At 37.6% G+C, this 22467-nt stretch overlaps 2 protein-coding genes across 3 annotated transcripts in view; one reads left to right on the forward strand and one right to left on the reverse strand.

Moving 5' to 3' along the window:
* The first annotated feature begins 356 nt into the window (after positions 1-356).
* Positions 357-5991, forward strand: lhx8a (LIM homeobox 8a). 2 transcript variants are annotated; one of them, XM_056260753.1, is made up of 8 exons: positions 357-547; positions 1570-1710; positions 1916-2037; positions 2670-2890; positions 3037-3140; positions 4937-5032; positions 5209-5392; positions 5522-5991. In XM_056260753.1, the coding sequence occupies exons 1-8, from the start codon at positions 494-496 to the stop codon at positions 5596-5598; spliced, it is 999 nt and encodes a 332-aa protein (XP_056116728.1). In that variant the 5' UTR covers positions 357-493; the 3' UTR covers positions 5599-5991. The 2 variants fall into 2 exon arrangements, with proteins under 2 accessions (XP_056116728.1, XP_056116729.1); XM_056260754.1 differs by lacking the exon at positions 357-547 and adding an exon at positions 1261-1333.
* Positions 5992-8954: 2963 nt separating this feature from the next.
* The window catches only part of slc44a5a (solute carrier family 44 member 5a), a 100630-nt gene continuing 87117 nt past the window's right edge, over positions 8955-22467 (reverse strand). Inside the window, exons 8-22 of the mRNA XM_056260828.1 lie at positions 18303-18426; positions 18065-18148; positions 17592-17704; positions 15170-15301; positions 14978-15077; positions 14790-14882; positions 13854-13941; positions 13158-13420; positions 12972-13066; positions 11580-11683; positions 11416-11489; positions 11269-11339; positions 9922-10010; positions 9740-9824; positions 8955-9426 (exon numbers count right to left, since the gene is read on the reverse strand). Coding sequence (XP_056116803.1) covers positions 9314-9426; positions 9740-9824; positions 9922-10010; positions 11269-11339; positions 11416-11489; positions 11580-11683; positions 12972-13066; positions 13158-13420; positions 13854-13941; positions 14790-14882; positions 14978-15077; positions 15170-15301; positions 17592-17704; positions 18065-18148; positions 18303-18426 — 1628 coding nt within the window. The 3' untranslated portion in view covers positions 8955-9313. The remainder of the gene's footprint in view (positions 9427-9739; positions 9825-9921; positions 10011-11268; positions 11340-11415; positions 11490-11579; positions 11684-12971; positions 13067-13157; positions 13421-13853; positions 13942-14789; positions 14883-14977; positions 15078-15169; positions 15302-17591; positions 17705-18064; positions 18149-18302; positions 18427-22467) is intronic.

Here is a 22467-nt window from a genome sequence, read left to right on the forward strand (position 1 = left end):
ACACGAGCAAACCTCCGAATTGCAATGCAAAGTGAATTCGACATGCAGTGTTGGCTATCACTGAGACCCCGGCAGGTAGGCCTAATGATATTGTGATATTCTGTGAAGCAAAAATCCTAATTCTGATGTTTATACTGCTGCGGCATTTTAAGATGAAAGAGACCATGCTATATTATTTAAGCTCTTTCATGGGCATGTAGCTATGGCCTTAAAAACCATTCCCAAAACTTGATTCTACAAATATTCTGCTGCCTGCAGTTTGTTTACAGATCTTTTTATTTCACGCAACTGATAATAGGCGTGTGTAAATGTGACAGGGAGGTGCGGCCAGAGGAGTGAGAACACGAGCAAAAGTTCCACCCTCACTGAGGAAAACAAAAGTTTGAGTTAAAACATGGTCACGGCGTGCATTGAGCTGCAGCAGCCGTATGTGGATTAATGCTCGATGTACAGGACATCTAAGAGTGGATAACTACATAGGCTACTGGATACAATGTACTGGAAAAATGAACAAACCACTGCGAAAGAAAGTCCAAGCAAGAACACTGTAAGTGACACATTAATTAGCCTACATTTGCAAATGTCGTTTTGTGTATTGTCTCTTTATTGTCTGCTACTATAATTTCTTTATTATTTTAGCTATTAATAAATCCTGATAGCGAAATGGCCTTCCCTGATATTTAGGCTAGGCTACATATTGTTGAAGATTTTCAATAATAAAAATAATCACAATATTTCAAACTTCAAAAACAAACGCTGCAGACGCACTGTGTTTCATTTTGCATCACGCAATAAACTATTATTTACTCTTCTGTTTGTCAGCGCGAGCTGAAACTGCCTTCTGAATTACTGTACCATCCTCAGCTGTGCCTCAAGCAACGCCTGCGCGCAATTAATATAAATTAACTGATTGGGATTTGTTTTCTTCTTTTTCACGGCGACAAGTCGGGTTTTAAGAGAGTTTGGAAATAGTTTAGGTATAAAAATTTTTTTTAAATAGGGGGGAAACACAGTCAGTTAGTTTGGACATTACCAGAAGTATACAGAGGACGACAGGAAAAACAGTTAATTTTACCTGTGGCGTTTCAGCGCTTGAAATGAAGAGGATGACGCTTTGCGTTAAACAGCGCCCGTGTTTCTGCATCGCCCCTCGCTCTCGTGTGAAGGTTGTCATAGTGAAACGAGTGGTCGTTAATGGGTCGCTCGGCCGCGGCGCGGAGGTTAAAAGGCGGCGGCGCGGACGAGCGCGCGATATGTGTGTATCCGAATTACTCTCGTCATGCCCGCGCGCTGCGGAGGTTCAGTCCTCTACACACCGCTGACAAAAGCGCCGGTATTTATCAGTCATAACTCTTTTTACGCATTTCTGGAGATGGGGGCTACTGTTATATATTTTAAGTTTTAGTCAATGGCTTCAGAATATTGTTTAGGAACGCCACTAACCTGCTGTTTCCTAAGGCTGAACTTTCATCCATAAACATTTTAGAATTAGAACTGTTTACTTGTGTTCTTTATGTAGGCATAGCTTATTTATATATGTAAATAAAACAATCTTTGTTTGATTTTTAGGATAAACCCCAGGAGCTGTTTGAGGAGGTGTCGTGTTCGTCGTCGCTTTCTTTGTCGCCCAGCTCTTCACCTCATGCCATGACCGAGAAAGCCGTCTGTACCAGCTGTGGCACTGAGATCGTCGACAAATATCTACTCAAGGTACGCATTAAATATTTTACACGTTTATAACAACAAACGACTCTTTCAGACAAGTGACATATTACTAAATAGTTCAGCTCTGGGACGGTGGGGTTTGCCCAGTATTTAAATACAAGTTTAACATTTTAAGACCGTAACGGTAAACCCTATCTCTATGCATGTTAAAATATTAGACGCGTAATTGAAAACTGTTGCTTTTCCTCAGGTGAACGACATGTGCTGGCACGTGAGATGCCTGTCGTGCAGCGTGTGCCAAACATCTCTGGGCAGACACATCAGCTGCTATATAAAAGAAAAGGAGATATTCTGTAAATTGGACTACTTCAGGTATATATAAATTTTTTTAATACTAATATTTATGTAAAATAAATGGGCTACTTCAAATGTTTAAAGTGCTGTCAGGCGGCCGTTGGACGACCAACAATATCTTCTGTTCAGTGCACTGTGTGTGCGTTTTTGTTTTATAAAGTTACAAAATAATTGTTTACAGCAAACTGGTGAATTTTGGATATTCTTATGTAGCGACTAAACATTTTGTAGTTTTCTACACTTACAAAAATAAAGGTTCTTTATTTGCATGGTTCAATGAAGAACCTTTAAAATTCATAGAACATTTCCACTGCACAAAAGGTTCTTTATTGTGGAAACATGTTCTTTTGGAATATAAAAATTCTTCACACTAAGAAAAAAAAAGGTTCTTTTGCAATATTGCGAAAAACATACCCTTTGGAGCCTGTACCTAAACCTTACATGCTTTCCTTACTTTTTCCCTCCCTAAATTCTATAATCTACATGGACAATAGTCAACCAATGTTTTCATTCTATCCCTGTGGTTTGGTTCCTGGAGTGCCGTATCTCTACCAAACAACCGCTGTTAGCCTCACTAAAAGAAGTGCCACACAAGCTTGTTTACCTTTTAAAGATGTTAGTTCTTATCAAACTTTTTTTGGTTCTGGCAGGAAATATGGAACCCGTTGCGCTCACTGTGGCAGGAACATCCATTCAAACGACTGGGTCCGCAGAGCAAAAGGGAACACCTACCACCTGGCTTGTTTTGCTTGCTTCTCCTGCAAAAGACAGCTGTCCACAGGAGAAGAGTTTGCCTTGGTGGATGAGAGGGTTCTGTGTCGTGTGCACTACGACTGCATGTTGGACAACCTCAAACGCGCCATGGAGAATGGTTAGACGCTTGACATTTATATAGCCTAAATGGACATTTTCAAGCTTTCAGCATAAACAAACTGTTTATTCCATCTCCATTCATTCAGCTCTTATGGAACCACATCTTAAGTTTAATTCCCCTGTTTCTTATATGGTTTGCCGTAGGAAAAGGAGTGAATGTGGAGGGAGCCGTTCCCTCAGAGCAGGAAGTAAATCAGCCTAAACCAGCCAAGAGGGCACGCACAAGTTTCACAGCTGACCAGCTACAGGTTAATACTCCAATTCTTTTCTGAAAATTTTCTATATATGTATATACATATATACAGGGATGGGCAGTATTTCAGATACATGTATTTAAAATACAAAATACTATTTTGTATTTTAAAGCCTTTGGAAAAAATCAAATGTAATTTGTATTTAAATGCTTTTGAGTATTTTTGTATTTTCAAAATACGTAAAATACTTTTTGCCAGTCAACCTGTTTATCAGGGTACTGATTCCGTGCATCAACTAGTTGAGACACGCCCCCTCCCCCCAACCCCAACATTCATGCATGTGAGCTGCAGTACAACTCCGCATTGGATCAGCTACTTTTCTGGAATTAGGTGAGGATGTCATGATCAATTCTACTTGTTGATTAAAGTTAAAAATAGTGCAGCATTCATATTTGCCTTCAGTTAACATGAAAGAATAAGAGCACAGACAAGTGGGAAAATGGCGTTAGCCAATCAGTCTTGATCGGTTGTTGATTTTTATCAACTAGCTTGTCAACTGTGTTTAAAGCATTACTGCATGTTAGGGCTGGGTGATATGACACTACATATAGCAAAGATATAAAGTGTGAATCGATGGAACTTCTAAATCGTTTACATAGATGGGCCTATTTGTGGGGTAAGAAAATGTATCCGTGCTGCTTTTAGTGGGCAGGAATTATTGGAACGTTAGAGTGGAAAAAGAAGCACTGATGAATGATCCGCCACAAAAATATTCAGCTTTTAGTTTTATTCATAAAAAAATGAGTATATAGTGAATAGTATAGGTAAATATAGTAAAACAATAAATATAAAACAGTAAATATAGGTAAATAGTGTCAAATGAATCTAAATGAATTCTAATTTTAGATAAACTTTTTAATTTTGACAACTGATATTGAGAATTAAACTGTGACGTAAAATTAAGATTTTGGTCATATTGCCCATCCATATTCTTTGTTAAATAGAAGAAAAGCTTCCCACAGTTTTACATACTGTATGAATGTTTTAATAGTGTTCACCACAAGTAATAGACTACATTGTAACCCGGTCAGAAATAAGTATATAAATGGCTGCTATTTTGCATACAATTATTTGTAATTGCCAGAAAGGGAGAAGGAAAAAGAGAAAGAGAAAGTGAGAAAGAATGACCAAGAGGGCAGAGATGAGGTTAGGAATTAAGTCAGTAGGCCTATGTCGTTTCTTCATTCACTGTGACCTATACCTGAACTGGATGGCCAATTTCACGAGTATTTTCAAAATACAAAATTTGTATTTAAATAAAAAAAATTCTCACAGTATTTTGTATTCGTATTTAAATACATTTTTCCACACAGTATTTTTATTTTAAATACATTTCCATGTATTTATGCCCATCTCTCTTTCTCTCTCTCTATATATACTACTATTATATACTATAATATAATGGGGCTGTGAAACATTAATTGGATCCAAAATAAAAGTTTGTTTACATAATGAGTGTACTGTGTATAATTTATTCTATACATGTATATAAATACATGCATGCATGTATACATTTAAGAAATATTTGCATGCATATACTGTATATAGATTTATATATAAATATTTTAAATATAACTTATTATTCTTAAATGTATACATGCACATATACAAATAATTATACACTGTACACAGTTTATGTAAACACACTTTTATTTTGGATGCAATCGTTTCACAGCCTATATATATTATTAATAATAATAATAATGAGTGGTTTATTGTTCTTGTAATGGCTGCTTGACATTAGTCTTTGTTTTGCACTTTTTTGTTTAATAATGTTTTATTTATTCAAGGTAATGCAAGCTCAATTTGCTCAGGACAACAATCCAGATGCCCAGACTTTACAAAAGTTGGCAGAAAGAACCGGTCTAAGCCGGAGGGTTATTCAGGTATAATGCATGTTTTTATTTATTTGTTTATTTATTTTATTACATTAAACTGACTTAAAGTTGAATCTTGGATAACTTATAAAAAATTTGATGAGAAACTAATTTTGATGAGTTTAAGCAATGTAAAATCAAATGTTGTCAATAAACATGTTTAGCTTCCTCTGCCTTCCGCTCAGGTTTGGTTCCAGAACTGTCGAGCTCGTCATAAGAAGCATGTCAGCCCAAATCACTCTTCAGCCGCTCCAGTGTCATCTCTGCAGTCTGCTCAACTCTCGCCTCCTCTAATAGATGAACTTCAGTACACCGCTTTTGCCCCCGTGGACAACCCTATGCTGACTGCGCTACACTCCTATATGGATGGTACATTCCTCTCGTGGAATATTAACTGTATTCAGCTTGACTCAGCTAGCTTGATTTAATTTTGTGCATATGCTGACCAGCTCTTCATTGAGGTTTTGAGACTGAACATTGAATTTTTCGTCCTTGTAGTCCACTCTCCCACTTCACTGGTGCTGCAGCCTCTCTTGCCCCACTCGATGACACAGCTGCCCATCAGCCACGCCTGAGACGCCCACCGCCCCACGGTCAGGTCAGAGGACCGCATGAGGAAATACTGATTCTTCTATTGACTGAGTCTTGAACAAGACCCATGCTACTTTATCTTTCATGGGCACTTACTGAAGGATATCTGTCTTGCAATGATCGAAATGAAAAGTCTCTCTAATTGTGAAAAGAGCCTGAAGTTTTTGTTTAATATATTATATATATATATATCTATATAGTGATGGAATAAATGGCATTTAATTTATTTCTTGTATGTGACTGAGCACTTTGTTTTAAAATAAATCTACCATGGAATTCTTAGTTTCTGGTTTAGTCGACGCACATTGTTTTGTTTTTGATGGTTCTAAAGAAAATGGGAAGGTGAAGAAAAGCCAATAAAATCTGATTTGCCTCTAGCATTGATCACATTAAAGCGCTTGGTGTAATTATTTGTTTAGTGTTTCTGCTTAAGAGCTTTGTTAAATTAGAAGTTTCTGAGTTGTTTTGGGATTATATGTGTGGTTGGAAAGTTTTGCTGCCATTTCTCACACTTGTTCTTGAGCAACAATCTAGACTAGTCATTAAATGCTAGTTTACAATTTAATTAAACCGATACTTATGAACTGTGAAGGGAGGGAGGGAACATTTAAATATAGGCTGATCTTATTAAATGCAAACAAATGTTTCAGAAACGCCCATAGCTTTACGTCTTGGTCCGTATAATGCTCTACAACTTCGGTTCCTTTGACTGACAAAGTGTTTTATCGCATGTTCTTGTGCTTTTTAACATGTCAATCATTTTGATATTTTGAGTCTGCTGTCTTAATGGTCACTGGAAAATTGACCAATTTTGTTATAGATCTAAAGAGGCAGTTTGCAAAGCTATCAATCCTCGCATTAAACGTAAGAAATCAGTGAATAATTTGTAGCTGCTGCTATTATCGTATGCAGCAGGACGATGGCTGTTTCTTTCCCCCGTTAGCCGTCTTGCCTCGAGTTCCTCTGAGGATTTTTCTCAGCGAGCTGGTTGTGTAAAAGGGTCGAGCAGCTGATCCATCATTTTCCTCCAGGTCTAGAGCTGGAAGTAGACATAAGGATGCTTATACGTGCATGTCTTTGTGTTTAACTTATCCCAAACAGCGATTTCCGTTAACTCTGGTGTTCTGTTACTTGAAGGCATTCGTTACAGTTAAAATATCACTTTAGGGTTAAGCGTATAGTCGGCTAATGGTTTTTGATGAGAGATCCACAAAACAACATTTGTGAAAAATTGGTGGTGTTGAAGTTTTAATGCATTTCAATGACAGTTTAATAAAGGGAATTAAATACTGAGAAATAATGTTTATTAGTGAGAGATTCATCACAGCTGTGCCGTATTGTTTGACAACTTGGGATAAAAAAAACAAAATTGACCTGAGGGAAGTCATTCAGGGAAAGTATTCTTTAAATCGTTTTATTCATTTAAATATAAAAAAAATCACAATTCCATTTTTGTGGTACAAAAGTACAAATACAATAAATACCCACTCCTACAACATTACAAAAGTGTTTTAATCTAGGATTATAAAACCATAGCACTTTAATCTTGTATCTCACAGTACAAATAAACCGAAATGACTTCTTTGAGAAGGACAGTTCTTTTAAATTTCCAATTATTGTCAAAAATATCCTTAAAAGGGGACCAACAAAAAACAACAATGGTTTGGTTCTTTCAGCTTCTTCAGGAAATCAATTGTTACAGGAGTTGAAGTGCTTATTTCTCTCTCAATCTCACTCGCCGGTCCTGAAGGAAGCATTTAGAAACGCACTTTGTCTACGGTCCTTCTGCAAGCCAGATAACTCCCAATCACTTCAACTACACAGAAAAGAAAATGCTATGAAAGCCCTTTGCTGATTTCAGATATTGAGTGCTTTTTAAAGTCTTCCAAACCTCACGTTAACCATCCGTTGAAGTATTTTGAGCAGGGAAAACTCACATGCATTCATAAGTCCCAAATACAGTGGCACAGCACACATACAAGTAGTGATGTGTTCATTATTTACATGGAAATAAACCACGGTTTGCATTTTGACATGACAATGTAAGAGACATTCAATAATTATCACCATTAAATTTTAATGAATTCCTCTGCCAGTGCATCATATTCAGATGAGCGTTTTTCATTGAACCGAAAATATTATCGAACTGACCTGGAAGACTGTAGACTTGTTACATTTATTTACTGTACATTTTGCCCTAAATTCAGTGATGAGGGTTTAAAGAAAACCAGACTGAACACCTAGAGCTCAAAGAAAGAATGTTGCCTAAAGATAATGGCTGCAACTATGATGCCTATAGGCTGCGTCTGAAATCGTATACTCTCTTGAGTAGGTACTCGTTTTGAGTAAGTTATTCCATAAGTGCTAAAAAAAATGTTCTATATAGTATGACTGTAACCAGGACTTACTACATTCGCCATGCTGTCATTGTCATGTGACCTAGCAGTCAGTTGGCCTCATGGGATAGTAAAGCGTCCATCATATGCACACTTCAGAATCTCACCGGAAGAAGCAGGTCATCTGGGTACTTTTTGCCCATTTTTTTTATGAGTACTGTGAGGTTGGACATATTTATTTAGTCACAAACTGTTTTTGTATGCGATTTCAGATGCAGCCCTAGTTTTTATACACGAGTGTTTTGTCCATCTGATCTGAAGTTGAGCTACTGTGATATCTCTTTGCCCTCCATTACAACTGCGATGCTAAAGGTTCAGTTAAACGACAGCATTTGTGACAGTGTTGATATAATAACAAAAATGAATGTCCCTTGTCTTCTTGAAATAAGCCAAAATCTGGGTTACAGTGTGCAAACATTAAATACTTGTTTCAATAGGATCTCTAACATGATGTCAGAGTGAAAAAACTTTGTTTATATACAATTACACAATGCCATAAACCCTTAAATGACAAAAAATGAGAAAAATTATAATGCGTTACAACAGAAGAATGAATGTAAGTGCTTGTATAAAACTATAAGCTTTACAAATACTCCAAATATAGGCCAATTCATTTTCATCGCCTTCTTTCCTAAAGAAAATGAGCGACGAGTTGAAATCATTTTTGTTGTAATCAACATTACACCACAAATGCGATGGATCGAGTTTAACTTATATTAAGCTAAACCCGAAAAATATTCCTTCAATATATCATTTAAATTTACATTATCACCGAGACAAAATATTTTGATGATTAAATGTCAAATGGGATGCTGTTTACCAATATGTGCATTGTTTTTTAAAGGGGGAAGTCCTGCAGGGATTGTGTGAAAACCATTTTAATGTCGTTTTAGCTGTAAAACCAGCTCTAATCGTACGTGAGAGAAGAAAACTGTATTCTGAAATTGCGAACATCAACATCAACAAGTTGGGCTTCTTTTCTCAAGGTGTCCAATCTCAGGCAGCTTTTAAATGTCAGTAATCATTTTCCCAGAATAAGGCAGCAGTAAGAGGCAAACATGTTAGTATGCAGTGTAGGGTCTGTGTCAGAAAAGCCAAAGCTCCATGTCCTGGGTTAGTTGCTGTTACGGTGCAGAGAGAGTCTTTGGTCTTTTCTTGAGGTGGATGGTCACGTCAACACTTCCCATAATTCCTCAGCTCCCATTACAAAATGTAGTCCACGACTTCAGCTATAATATACTGTAAGTTAATGCATGCTAAGTATGTAAGTCGAGTAAAGGTATTCTCATAGATTCGGAGGGTTTTATCCGCGTGACTTCTTGGGGCTCAGCTCGGCTCTTCCCAGAATTCTTTTCAGGCCGGGAGACATGAGGAAAGGCTTGGCCGTTGTCCCGTCATTTCTCTCCAAGTCTTCGCCTGTGAACGCCGCACAGTGTTGTACGATAACACAGAAAGCGGAGAGAAATAGAGGTTTTAGTGCCTCAGGAAGTCAAATGTGTAAAAAAATCTGCAGTTTAGAAATATTTTTGCACAAAAGAGTTAAAGTCTAACGCCAGTGGTTTCAAGCTGGGAGAAGGTTTTAGAGGGACATACAGGAAAATATTCATTTCAAGCTACATAAATAGATTATTCCATGCCAAAATTGATCACAACATTCAATGTATTTACTTATTTTTCAAAATTAAAAACAGAATATTATTTAAAATATAATAATGCTAGTAATACTCACAGAAACAAAGGAACAAAGTGTCCACACACATTGCATAGACGCTGAAGAAGCTGTGCGCAATTAAGTATGAACCCAGTATTACCGTCTGTCAAAGAAAGAGAGACCTGCCAGTCAAAACACTATCTCAACCAGAAACTAGTTCCAGTTTGAAATAATAAATAACACTAAAGAGAAGTTCTCACCAAGAGAGGCACGCAGTAGTAATTCAACACGGGCACCTCCTCTTGGATGATGGGTATCTTGCGTGTAAAGAGGAGGAAGGCAATAACACCTGCAGGATATAATTGATGGAGCGCTCAACCACAAACCTCAGTGGACCGTCGCTCACTGTTACACTCTCGCGCCCTCGTGTGGTCACTGGAAATATGACCATACACGCAGTTCTGCTGAACTAGCTACTGCTTACGTTAAAGGAGTTTTTGCTACAAAAAAATAATTAATTAATTCAATAGCCATTTCTAGTCTACGTCAGTGTAGACAGGGGAAAAAAAATGGAAAACAATACAGAATTTTCTTGTGAAGCATTACACCATGCATAAACATGTTGAGATGTAGTCATGGAGCTGGAATTTTAGCATAAAAGCTCAGCGGCAAACGTGCACTTTCATAAAGCATATTTCTTTGATCTCAAACAGTACTGTACACTACAGTTTGGGTTCAATAAGAGTATGCTTGCTGACCAAGACTGCATTTATTTAATCAAAAATACAATAAAAACAGTAATATAAATAAATTATATTACAAATATTATTGTTTTCTATTTTAATATATATTTTAAAATGTAATTTATTCATGTGATCAAAGCTGAATCATTTCAGCATCATTACTCCAGTCTTCGGCGTCACGTGATCTTTCAGAAATCATTCGGATATGTGGATTTGCTGCTCTAGAAACAATTCTGATTATTAATGTTGAAATTCTTAATATTTATGTGAAAATCATGATGCATTTTTTTAAAGGATTCTTTGATTAATAGAAATTGAACAGCAATTATTTGAAATAGAAATCTTTTGTAACATTATAAATTGTCTTTACTCTACTGTCCCGTTTGATCAATTTAATGTGTCCTTGCTGAATAAAAAGTATTAATTTAAATATTAATTAAGTAAAATAATCATTTCTTCAAATGAATAAAATCTTTCTGACCCCAAACTTTTGAAATGTAATGTACTGTATATATTTTAATATTAATTAAAGATATAATATAATTTAATTAGGCCTACATCATTTGCAATGCTTCATGGGATGCACAGTCGATTATCTTTGTCTTTTATTCTGATTTTAATCAACTTTTTTTTAAGTCCAAGTTAATAATGTTGGTAATTCATTTGACTGATGGTTTAGAACATTTTCTTTTTTTAAATTCTTATGGGGAAAAAGGAATGGAAGAAATACTGCAGTAGAAAGTGTAAACATTGATTCGCTCTTTAACCTTATGTTAAATAACCTTATATAACAAACAAACCTCACAAAACTTTGTTCTGACTTCGTCATGAATCAGACAGCTACAACCACACGCCAACACTCACCAACACTCCCTGCTATCAGCAGTTTCCCCAGGAAGAGCAAGAAGTCCGTGACTTTGTCCAACACTGCCACCCTGCGGCAGAGGAGAAGAACTGCAGTAAGAGCGCGTCAGTTCTGATCTAACTGATAGAGAACCAGGATATTCTCACCTCACTACATTCCTCATCAATAAATAGAACGCCTCTCGCGCTGATGTGCAGAAGTTCTTCCCATAAATAGCAATCTAGTGTGAAACATACGTATATATTACATCCTTGCATATCAAACTTGTTTGTTTATTGTGTATTTGATTGGGCAGTATGGCTGCTCTTACCATTATGTAAGCATTCCTGTTCATAAAGCGTATAAATCGCTCCAGACACCAGAAGCAGCACTTCAGACAGCAGAGCAGGAACCGTGCAAACACATTGTGAGCTCCTACACACACACACACACACGTTGGTTTCCATGTTTTATGGGGACTTTCCATAGACATAATTATTTTATAGTGTACAAACTGCCTGCCTATCTATCTATCTATCTATCTATCTATCTATCTATCTATCTATCTATCTATCTATCTATCTATCTATCTATCTATCTATCTATCTATCTATCTATCTATCTATCTATCTATCTATCTATCTATCTATCTACCTGTCTGTCTGTCTATCTATCTGTCTGTCTATTTATCTATCTATCTATCTATCTATCTATCTATCTATCTATCTATCTATCTATCTATCTATCTATCTATCTATCTATCTATCTATCTATCTATCTATCTATCTGTCTGATCTATCTATCTATCTATCTATCTATCTATCTATCTATCTATCTATCTATCTATCTGTCTGTCTGTCTATTTATCTATCTATCTGTCTGTCTGTCTATCTATTTACGTATCTATCTATCTGTCTATCTATCTATCTGTCTGTCTGTCTATCTATTACGTATCTATCTATCTATCTATCTATCTGTCTGATCTATCTATCTATCTATCTATCTATCTATCTATCTATCTATCTATCTATCTATCTATCTATCTATCTATCTATCTATCTATCTATCTATCTATCTGTCTGTCCGTCTATCTGTCTGTCTATTTATCTATCTATCTGTCTGTCTGTCTATCTATTTACGTATCTATCTATCTGTCTATCTATCTATCTATCTGTCTGATCTATCTATCTATCTATCTATCTATCTATCTATCTATCTATCTATCTATCTATCTATCTATCTATCTGTCTGTCTGTCTATTTATCTATCTATCTGTCTGTCTGTCTATCTATTTACGTATCTATCTATCTGTCTATCTATCTATCTGTCTGTCTGTCTATCTATTACGTATCTATCTATCTATCTATCTATCTGTCTGATCTATCTATCTATCTATCTATCTATCTATCTATCTATCTATCTATCTATCTATCTATCTATCTATCTATCTATCTATCTATCTGTCTGTCCGTCTATCTGTCTGTCTATTTATCTATCTATCTGTCTGTCTGTCTATCTATTTACGTATCTATCTATCTGTCTATCTATCTATCTGTCTGTCTGTCTATCTATTTACGTATCTATCTATCTATCTATCTATCTATCTATCTATCTATCTATCTATCTATCTATCTATCTATCTATCTATCTATCTATCTATCTATCTATCTATCCCTGTCTGTCTGTCTTCAAAAAGTGCAAAGGCATAAGGACATAAAGCAACCTTTAAGTTTGTGGTCCAGATACTCCAGAATGACTCGGATGAGTTGAACCACTGCTAAGATGAGAGAGCCGAAAGCAAGAGAGCCTGTGTGATACCTGCAAAACACAGCACAGCTCGATGTTTCTTCTTCCAGGTCATGTTTTGACCAATGCTTTGACTTCAGTATAGGAAACACTGGAACTGTACCGTATGGCCCTGGAAAAAGAGGAGAACACTGGGCAGGGAGGGATGTCTGCGGGCTTCCTCCGGGCCCAGTAATACGAGGCGAACGCCCCAGCGATGGTGCACTGTCCCAGAGCAATGGTGAAATTAACCAGCCAGAGGAAGACCAGCAGATTACAGAGCTGGAGGATGAAGATGTAGCGATGGTACAAGCTCTCACCCCCGTAAAAGGCAAAAAGACACTGAGCACCTGGACACTGCATGCTGATGTTGGTCCTGTTGAAGCTCTGTTGATAATGAAAAAGCATAACCATGCTAAATCATCACCAATGATGTGAAGAAAAATGATATTTTATAACAACCCTTAAATGTACAAATACTGACATTGCAATACAGTAATTCTAAAAGCTCGCTGTTTTCTGAAATGATTGTTTTTTTTATGTACTGTTAACCATAACAATCAGCTACTTCTTTCATTTGTCAAGTTAATATCTATGCATTAATATCTATGTTTTTATTCCATTAAAAATGGACTATTCTTTCTCTTAGATATTAAAATTATTTGTCATATAAATAACACATTTAGAAACAGATTTCTGTGTTATGGAAACAATAAATAAATGACAACTTTTTAATGTGGGGAATATTTACAAGTAAAAGTGTGGTTATCCTCTAGGTATGAGTACTTGACTTGTTGAAGCTGTGAAGAACAGATCTCACCTCAGGATTGCAGGTTCGGTTGGCATACTTGCAGTTGGGATGGACTGAAGTTACTTTGTAAACAGCATCGCCAGAAGATGCAAGAAAGCTTCAGGTTTAATTAAGGTCTAAAGAGAATGTGTGTCTGTTGCTTACATTTTTATGCCACTGTGATCACTTTTTTATGCTGAAGTTAAGTTACATTACTAGCTGTTACAATAGTGCCACCAACTGGAGCAGCTAGACGGTGTTTATCATTCTTTTAAAGGTGCATTGTGTAATATTTAGAAAGATCTGTTGACAGAAATGCACAGAAATTAACCGTTATGTTTTTATTACCTTAGAATGAGCCATTTCTATCTACATACACCGCGGGTCCCCTTACCATTGATGTTTCTACAGTAGCCTTAAACGGACAAACTACTACAGATCGCGTTTCTTCAGAAGCCTATGTTGTTCTTCGTGCAAAGAAGCTGGCTAAAGTCAGCGAATAAAACACTGACACAATTATGAACAAGTAACAATAATATTCGCAATAACATATCGTTTTACTGAATAATTAAGCAAACATAATTTCTTTATTTATCTTTGTAAAGAAACCTCATTGCTACTCTCTGCAACGACATATTTTCCTGTTGGCCACAGTAACTTCTGTTGGTTGCAATTCGTAATCTCACCACTAGATGCCGCTAAAAATACAAACTGCATCTTTAATTCCCACCCCAAAATAGTAGCCTATATATTTTTTCTCCATACTATGGAAGTCAATGGGGTCCATCAACTGTTTGGTTTCCCATATTTTTCTAATTATTTTCTTTTGTGTTCAGCAGAAGAAAATAATTCTTACAGGTTTTGAACAACTTAAAGGTGAGTAAATGATGACAGAATTTTCATTTTTTGAGTGAACTATCCCTTTAAAGATTTTGAGTGTTGTGCAGCAGTAAATAAAGAGGATACAGTGCAGTCATGGCCCAGTAGGCGATACAGACGGCCAGAAGCACAAAGGTGATGATGGGGTAGAACAGAGCGGACATGATGTAACTGATGGCCCTGCAGAGACACACACACACACACAAATTATCAGAGCAGCTGTTATTCTCACTGCACACACATGAAGTCAGACTGAGATACAAACAGAGACTCACCTGCTGCCCTCTCTGAGCAGAGCGATAGCAATGCGAACCCGCTTTCTCAGGAATATGAGTATTAAGACTATGGAGACTTCAGTCAAACCCAGAGTCACCACTAAGAGGAACAGAAGTACACATACAACAAAGAGTAACGCAGAAATTCAAAGCCACGAAGTGCAGTCAATTACTGAAGACCGAATCTCTTACTGAAGACGAGCCATGTCTGACTGAGTTGTAAGTAGACGTGGAGGTCAGTCTGGAAGCCGATGTCAGAGATAGTGACGTCCGCTCCGGGGGTCTTCCTGAGAACAGTGAACTCCCAGTAACAGTGCCAGATACCTGCAAACAAGAGAAGGATGTGTTTCACACCGCAAGAGCCCATGTTTCACATTACGCAGAACAGATATTCAGTAGATCCAGATGATAAAATCTGTTTATGTTCTACACAATTTTGGGCTTGAGATTATAATTATCTGTGATTTAATTTAATTTAAAAATTAATTGTGATGAATTAAATGTAATTACATGCAAATTTGATTTCTCGACAACCTTGTTTCTAATTATTCTTGAGAGTCAACATCTGATAACCATTTCATAATTTATGGCTGTTATAAAGGAAAATACTCACTGTATAACCCAGAAATCATGCTAATTTATGTTCAGAGCTGCGGTTAAGTTACACAAACGCTGCCAGAGTTAACAGTTGGCGCAAGTGATTGTGATGTTAAATAGGCAGAGTCATTAAACAGCATATGTTGTCATTATGACTTGCAGGGCTCTAGACTAACAGTTCTACAGACGGTGGCACCAGCGCCTGATTTGGTAGCACTTCTATCATTCTGAACTGACCAACAGCTTCAGAGATTATAAAAGGAGCGCTCTTTACTTGCTTCCTGTGTAATTCAGTAGCAATTAGAAGAAAAAAAAAGTTTTCATAAGATTTTCATGGTTACAGAGGTAATTTTATGTCTTTTTATTTTTAAATAAAAGTGTTAGTTTTCCTACATCTTGAAACTTTTAGTTTTACAAATAGGCACAATCTTTGACGGATGAACAAATAATGTTTTTTTTTGGTCTTCACATTGAGAATAACATTTAGATTGTACCTGCTCTGAGCTCCCGCTGAGCTGTCTATTGTTGGTCAAAGCTGAAAACCAGTCCGTTCTGCTCTGCTTAAATGAGTAGCGTGCTTTCATTACGCTTTTGTTTCGTTTACAGGTTTAAGTTTCTCATATGCAACAGAAATGGTAGCTCATATCAGTTGATATTGATATTGCACTAGTGCGACCACATTGGTGGTCGAACTAGTGCAACCTCTAACAAAATTTTATAAAAAAAGGTCATGAAATGTGACTATTTGGTTGCAGTCTGGAGCCCTGACTTGGTAAACTATAAGCCATGTTGTGCTGGCTGTTTTTGCATCCTTTTTTGGATGTTTGTTGACACATTTTCCCCCAATGAAATTACTTTCATTAGTGTGTTTAGTGTCACATGATCCTTCAGAAATCATTCTAATACGCGGAGTTGGTGCTCAAGAAACATCTCTTATTATTATCAATGTTGAAATCAATTCCTGCTTAATATTTTTGTAAAAAAAAAAAGTGGAAAACATGATATATATATATATACGATTGTCAGGGTTCTGCCCTGGCAGCTTTGTCTGTGTTGTTTAATGTCTCTATGTTTGTGTTGTGCTTGAACATGTGGCTTTCTCTTTGTTTGTGTTGGCCCTGTGCTCCTCTGTTCCTGCCTCCTTGTTTCCCTGTACCACGCCCGGCCTCTTGAGTCCTCGTTTGTCTGATTGTTGTCACCTGTTACTCATGTTCTCTGCCCCCTTGTTGAGTCCTCGTTTGCCTGAGTGTGTTCACCTGTTTCGTGTCTGAATGCGCTCACCTGTTCCTCTTGTTCTCAGCTCCCTTTATACGTGTTCTCTTGCCCTCATGGTTTGCCAGTTCGTTGCTATTTAGATGTTGTGCTACTGTGTACTTCTGTGCTACATAGCTTGTTTCTTGTTACTAAAGTCTATAGTGTTTTATTTGTAGAAGTTTTTTAGTGTTTTAGTTCTGCCATCGGTCTTGTCTCTAGTTCCTGTCCAGCTAGCAGAGCGTCCCTGGCTGCTTACACTCTTTGCTTTGGAGCAAGCCTGGTGCTGAGCCTGAGATCCTTGAGTGCCTTGCTGTTGTACTTGAAGTTCCTATCTATTGCTAGCATTCTCAGGTCTCATTCTGCTCTGCCATTACTACTCTCCTACAGTCATCTTGCTAGTTACTACTGCTGCTCGGCTAGTTACAACGGCTGTCATTGTGTCTCATCTCTGCCTATTGTCTGGACTGTTCACCTCTCCCACCACATCTCGTCATCTGTTTGTCAATAAACCTGTTAACACTCGTTCTGCATTTGAGTCCTCCTTCATAGACCCGTAATAAAGATTCTTTGATGAATAGAAATTTCAAAAGAACAGCATTTATTTGAAATAGATTTTTATAAATGTCTTGAGTGGCACCTTTGATCAATTTAATAATATAATAGGCCTTTTATTATATAATAAAATTAATTTCTTTCAAAAATCAAACACAATTTTTTTGACATCATAAACAAAATATTTGACATATATACTGTAAATACTGACCGTAGGCCACAAGCAGGATAACAGCGATGATGATGAACCAGAGGAGGAAGCCTGCGGTGAATCGCAGCAGCAAGATGAAGATCAGACTGATGACCAGCGCTATGACCAGCCCTCTGTCACATTGAGAAACTCATGAACACAGAGATATAGCATTTCTATACTGCAACACACACATTTAAAAGATTATTACAAATAACAATTACTCCTTCATTGTTTTTTTAATTTCACAAGACATAGTCAAATGTTAATTTTGAGAAAGGTCCTTTGTCTTCTCGGGGAGTGGTCGATCCTTAACCATTTTCTAATTTTTCAATTCTTACAATACCCATATTGTTTTCATTGTAGGAATCAAAAGAGCATTTTGTTCACTTATGTTGATCATTCATAATTGCTTACTTAAAAATCTCACTAAATTGTATTCACCTGAACACAGTAAATGTATAAAGTATGAGCTGAGATGGAAGGCTGCTTACATCACTATCCAGTACCAACATCTGGCATAATCCTGCACAATCTTCATTCCCACCTCTTTGGCCTCATGGATACTTGCAATGCCACTGCAGGGGAAATATGTATTTGTAAACACAAGTCATACAAAATACATCAGATAATAAAGGGCTCAGAGCTTGTCAAAAAGAAGCTTTTACCACATAAACTGAATCAACTACTTCTAGAGCATTTAGTCTCATTTAGTGAAGATTATATACATACTTGGCTGCATCTCTAAGTTCAGACACACTTCTGGCTGTGTCCAGTGCATCTTTGAAAGCGGTTTTGTTAGCTACTGTTAGGGTGCCATTTCTGGTGATGAAGTCTGGTAAGCAGCGCTGTAAAACTTTCACGCAAGTGAAGAAAAAAAGAATGATCAACTGCTAAAGGAGTGGTAATGATACTCAAAATCAAAACAACCTAAGTAAACAGCTACTCATTTCCGATGCAAATTAGCCCATATTAGCTAAAATGTAACCTGCCACTCTTACAGTTGTGGTCAGAATTATTGGCACCCCTGGTAAATATGATCAAAGATGGCGGTAAAAATAAGTCTACATTGTTTATCCTTTTGATCATTCATTAAAAAAATTCGCAAAAATCGAACCTTTCATTTAGGTAAAAGAATTGAAAGTGGGATGTACATACATTATGAAATAAATGTTTTTCTCCAAAACACATTGGTCACAATTGGCACCCCAAGAGTGTTTTAAGAGTAAAATATCTCTGAATTATTTTCCCATTAATATATATATATATTTTTTTTAGCACACTAGGAACATGAAATTGTGTAGCTATGACTTCCTGCTTCACAGTATAAATATTCCAAATTCCCTTAATCCTCCATTACAATGAGTAAAACCAAAGAATATAGTTCTGTTGTGCAGCAAAAGATTGTTGAGCTTCACAAAATAGAAAGTGGCTGTAAAAAAAATAACTAAAGCATTAAAAAATTCCCATTTCCACCATCAAGGCAATAATTAAGAAGTCCCAGTCAACTAAAGATGTTACAAATTTGCCTGGAAGAGGACATGTCTATATCGTCCTAACGCATGGCAAGGCCAAAGACTCTACTAAAACCTGACGGCCTCTGCTAGAAATCTAATGGGCTTTGGTTGGATCTTCCATCAGGACAACGATCTAAAACAAACATCAAAATCAACACTAAAATGTGTCACTGAGCACATTGAGCACACTGAGTTCCCTGACCTGAACCCTATATAAAATGAGTGGGTTGAACTGACGAGAAGAAGCACCAATATGGATCTGTGAATCTGAAGGATCTGGAGAGATTCTGTATGGAGGAATGGTCTCTGATCTTTTGTCAGGTGTTCTCCAAACTCATCAGGCATTATAGGAGAAAACTTAGAGATGTTATCTTGGCAAAAGGAGATTGCAAAAAGTATTAAATAAAAAGGTGCCAATAATTATGGCCAATGTGTTTTGAAGAAAAGCATTTATTTCATAATGTGATTTAACCACCACTTTCAATTCTTTTACTTCAATGAAAGGTTAGAGTTTTTAGAATTTTTGAATAAAAAGATCAAAAGGATTAACAATGCAGATTTTTTTTACAGCCATCTTTGATCATATTTACCAGGGGTGCCAATAATTCTGACCAGCACTGTATTGAAAAATACTGACAAGAAAGCAATAAAAACAAGAGTCTGTGTGCTTATTAAGCAGTTTACCTTTTCCCCTCATGATTACAAAAATGTAGGCAAAATGTCTCAGGTTACGTATGTAGCCTGCTTCCCTGAGAGGGGAACTCAACGCTGTGTCATGGTGTTGACGCTATGGGTGGAACGCTTCCGCTAAATGCACCAATCTGATTGGCTGAACGTATGGACGTTGTGACGTAGATATTGTCCATAAAGAGATGCCAGAAATGCATGTCGACAGGTTCAATTTGTCTGAAGAAGACGCACAGGCATAGCCGGGGTTTGGCAACATCTTGTTCCCTTCTCAGGGAACTGGGTTACATACGTAACCTGAGATGTTCTCTTTTGGGTGGAACTCAACACTGCGTTTTGCGTTGACGCTATGGGAACATCAATTTCAACGCCATCACGCCCAAGGCAACAGAGCCATAAGGCTTTGTATAGGCACAGATGCTTGTTGAGCACAGACTGGACTTGGATCAACCCTGAAGGATACAGGACGGTTGTATAAACCGCTGGGCCAAGTCTTACAAGTTAGTCATCATTTTTTTTCTTTAAGACTGTTCATAACTTTTTTAAGTCAGTTACATAAAAATGTAGATTGGCCTAATTGACCCTTCGCTAAGCCACGCCCGAAAACCGCCACTGGCCAATCGTGGCTTAGCAACCGTAACTAGGCGCGGGAGGTCTGTCAAGCTTTCGAGCGAGGGAAACATGCCGACGCGTTGTGCGTATGGATTGTGCAAATCTGATACCCGGTATTCTAAAAGTTTGGACGGTGGGGTGGCATTTTTTCTCTTCCCGAAACCTAAAAGCCAAAGGGGAGAAATCCCGGGCGTGGATCAAGCAGTGTGGGAGACCCATTCACAACTAAATGTCGACAGGATTAACAAAAAAAAACGAAAAAAAAAACACCTATTGCTTGGAAATAATGGCGGTTCTTTGTTCATAATGCATATATTTGAACGTAAAATAAGACGATTAAAGGCAAGACGGAGGCTCACTGACATACTTTAAAATATATTTCAGCATTTTGTTAATCGACGGCCTACTTACGTTACCCCTGTAACTTTACCCCAATCCGATCGCGGCTCTCCCGGTGTTAGATTGATGGATAAACTCTTTGATTTGTAATTATTAGATTATCTTCACATTTCACTTACTCTGCTGTGCATGAACATAACTGTTCAATTTGTGTGTTTCCCATTTGAATGGTCTGCTAAGGAGGCGGCTGCTGCTTGCGCTGGGACCTAACGTTATAGGCTTTAGCTTCAATTTTGATGAAATTATTCTCTAATCGGTTGCATATTATGTCGTGGATATATCCCTCGAATGCATACTGCTGTCCCTGTTGTCTGGCTCTCTCAGATATTTCACTTGTTCGCCAAAAATGACTAAATATCTCCTTGGGAATGTCTGACACCGGTGCATTCACACTGTAATAGACGTGGCAGCCGCGAAAGCTTGACAGGCGTAGCAACAGTAACTAAGGAGGGCGGGGCTTAGCGAAGGGTCAATTGGATACTGAAAAGTAAGACTGACTTCCCCTGACTAACTGCTATTGGGTCATACTAGATCTTTAGACATTGAGGGCCAGATGTACGTACATTTGCAAACGCAGCGTTAATAGCACCATGGCCAAGACGCAGAAAGCGCTTGATGTGAAACCGCAGTGTGCGTGTTATGTACCAAACCTGCAGTTCATCAGGTAATCAGAGCCTGTCCCCACCCACTATACCGTAAATTGCACGTATTTAAACGCGCAATTGAATGGGCCTCCTCCTCTCACTGCTGATGCTATGACTGTTTGAAATGATCCTGATGCCAATAATTGTAATGTAGCGAGGAGTTTAACAACGGTTGGAATGGAATGTGAATGCTGAGTCGGAGATTCAATAGCCGCGTTTCCACTGCCGGGCCAGGGCCGGGCCGTGCTAGTGCGTGCCAGGGCCAGTCGCGTTTCCACTGTCACTTCCGGGGCTTGATCGGGGCTTACTCGGGGCCAACGGCCAGGATTTCTGGCCCGTCGAATACCTTGGGCCAAAGCGGGCCAGCTCGGGCTAGAGGAGTGGTTACGAACAGAGGCGGGGATTACCTGAGTCGAGAGACAGGAGCGCCGAATGATTCTGTCAGCATTAAAGACTTTTAAAATAATTTAACTCACTTTCATGTTTTAATGCCTTCTGTTTGTGATCCGATGTGGATTCTGATCACCGTATAAGGTAGAAATATTTATACGCGATGCAAAAGACTATGTGCGCTAACCATTACCATAGTAAACATAGTAAACGCTTGAAGATACGCATAGTAAAAAAACATGGTGAACGCTTGAAGAAGTCAGACCAATCATAAAGGCTATCACAATCATGTTTTTATTTTATCTGTCAGTAGCCTACATATACTACATAGTCTCTTTATACCGGACTATCTACTTTTTTTCGGGAGCTTCCTGTTTCTCTGACTGAAAATATATCTGTAGCTACTGGGAGTCGAGACTGTGCTAACGCTCCTCAGGTCGTATTTTTGGTGGCATATAACATTATTTGTAGAAATTATCATTGTTTCTAAATGTGATATATGTCCTGTAACTACCAAATAAACAGAAACAGCCTCCACTGAATAATGTAAGTGTGTCCTCTTTCTTTTGTGAAATAGACCTAACGTTAACGGTCATTTATTTCTGTGTGACTAATGTGCAATTTTGACATAAATTAATTCATTATGAT

The sequence above is a fragment of the Rhinichthys klamathensis genome, unplaced genomic scaffold (genome assembly GCF_029890125.1).
Source record: "Rhinichthys klamathensis goyatoka isolate OS25496 unplaced genomic scaffold, OSU_Roscu_1.1 h1tg000178l_1, whole genome shotgun sequence".
In the NCBI taxonomy this organism is placed as follows: Eukaryota; Metazoa; Chordata; class Actinopteri; order Cypriniformes; family Leuciscidae; genus Rhinichthys; species Rhinichthys klamathensis.

Coding starts and splice junctions, on each gene's coding strand:
- lhx8a (XM_056260753.1), top strand. CDS start 494: ATGTACTGGAAAAATGAACAAACCACTGCGAAAGAAAGTCCAAGCAAG. Junction 1,711..1,915: donor TCGACAAATATCTACTCAAG/GTACGCATTAAA, acceptor GCTTTTCCTCAG/GTGAACGACATGTGCTGGCA. Junction 2,891..3,036: donor CAAACGCGCCATGGAGAATG/GTTAGACGCTTG, acceptor GGTTTGCCGTAG/GAAAAGGAGTGAATGTGGAG.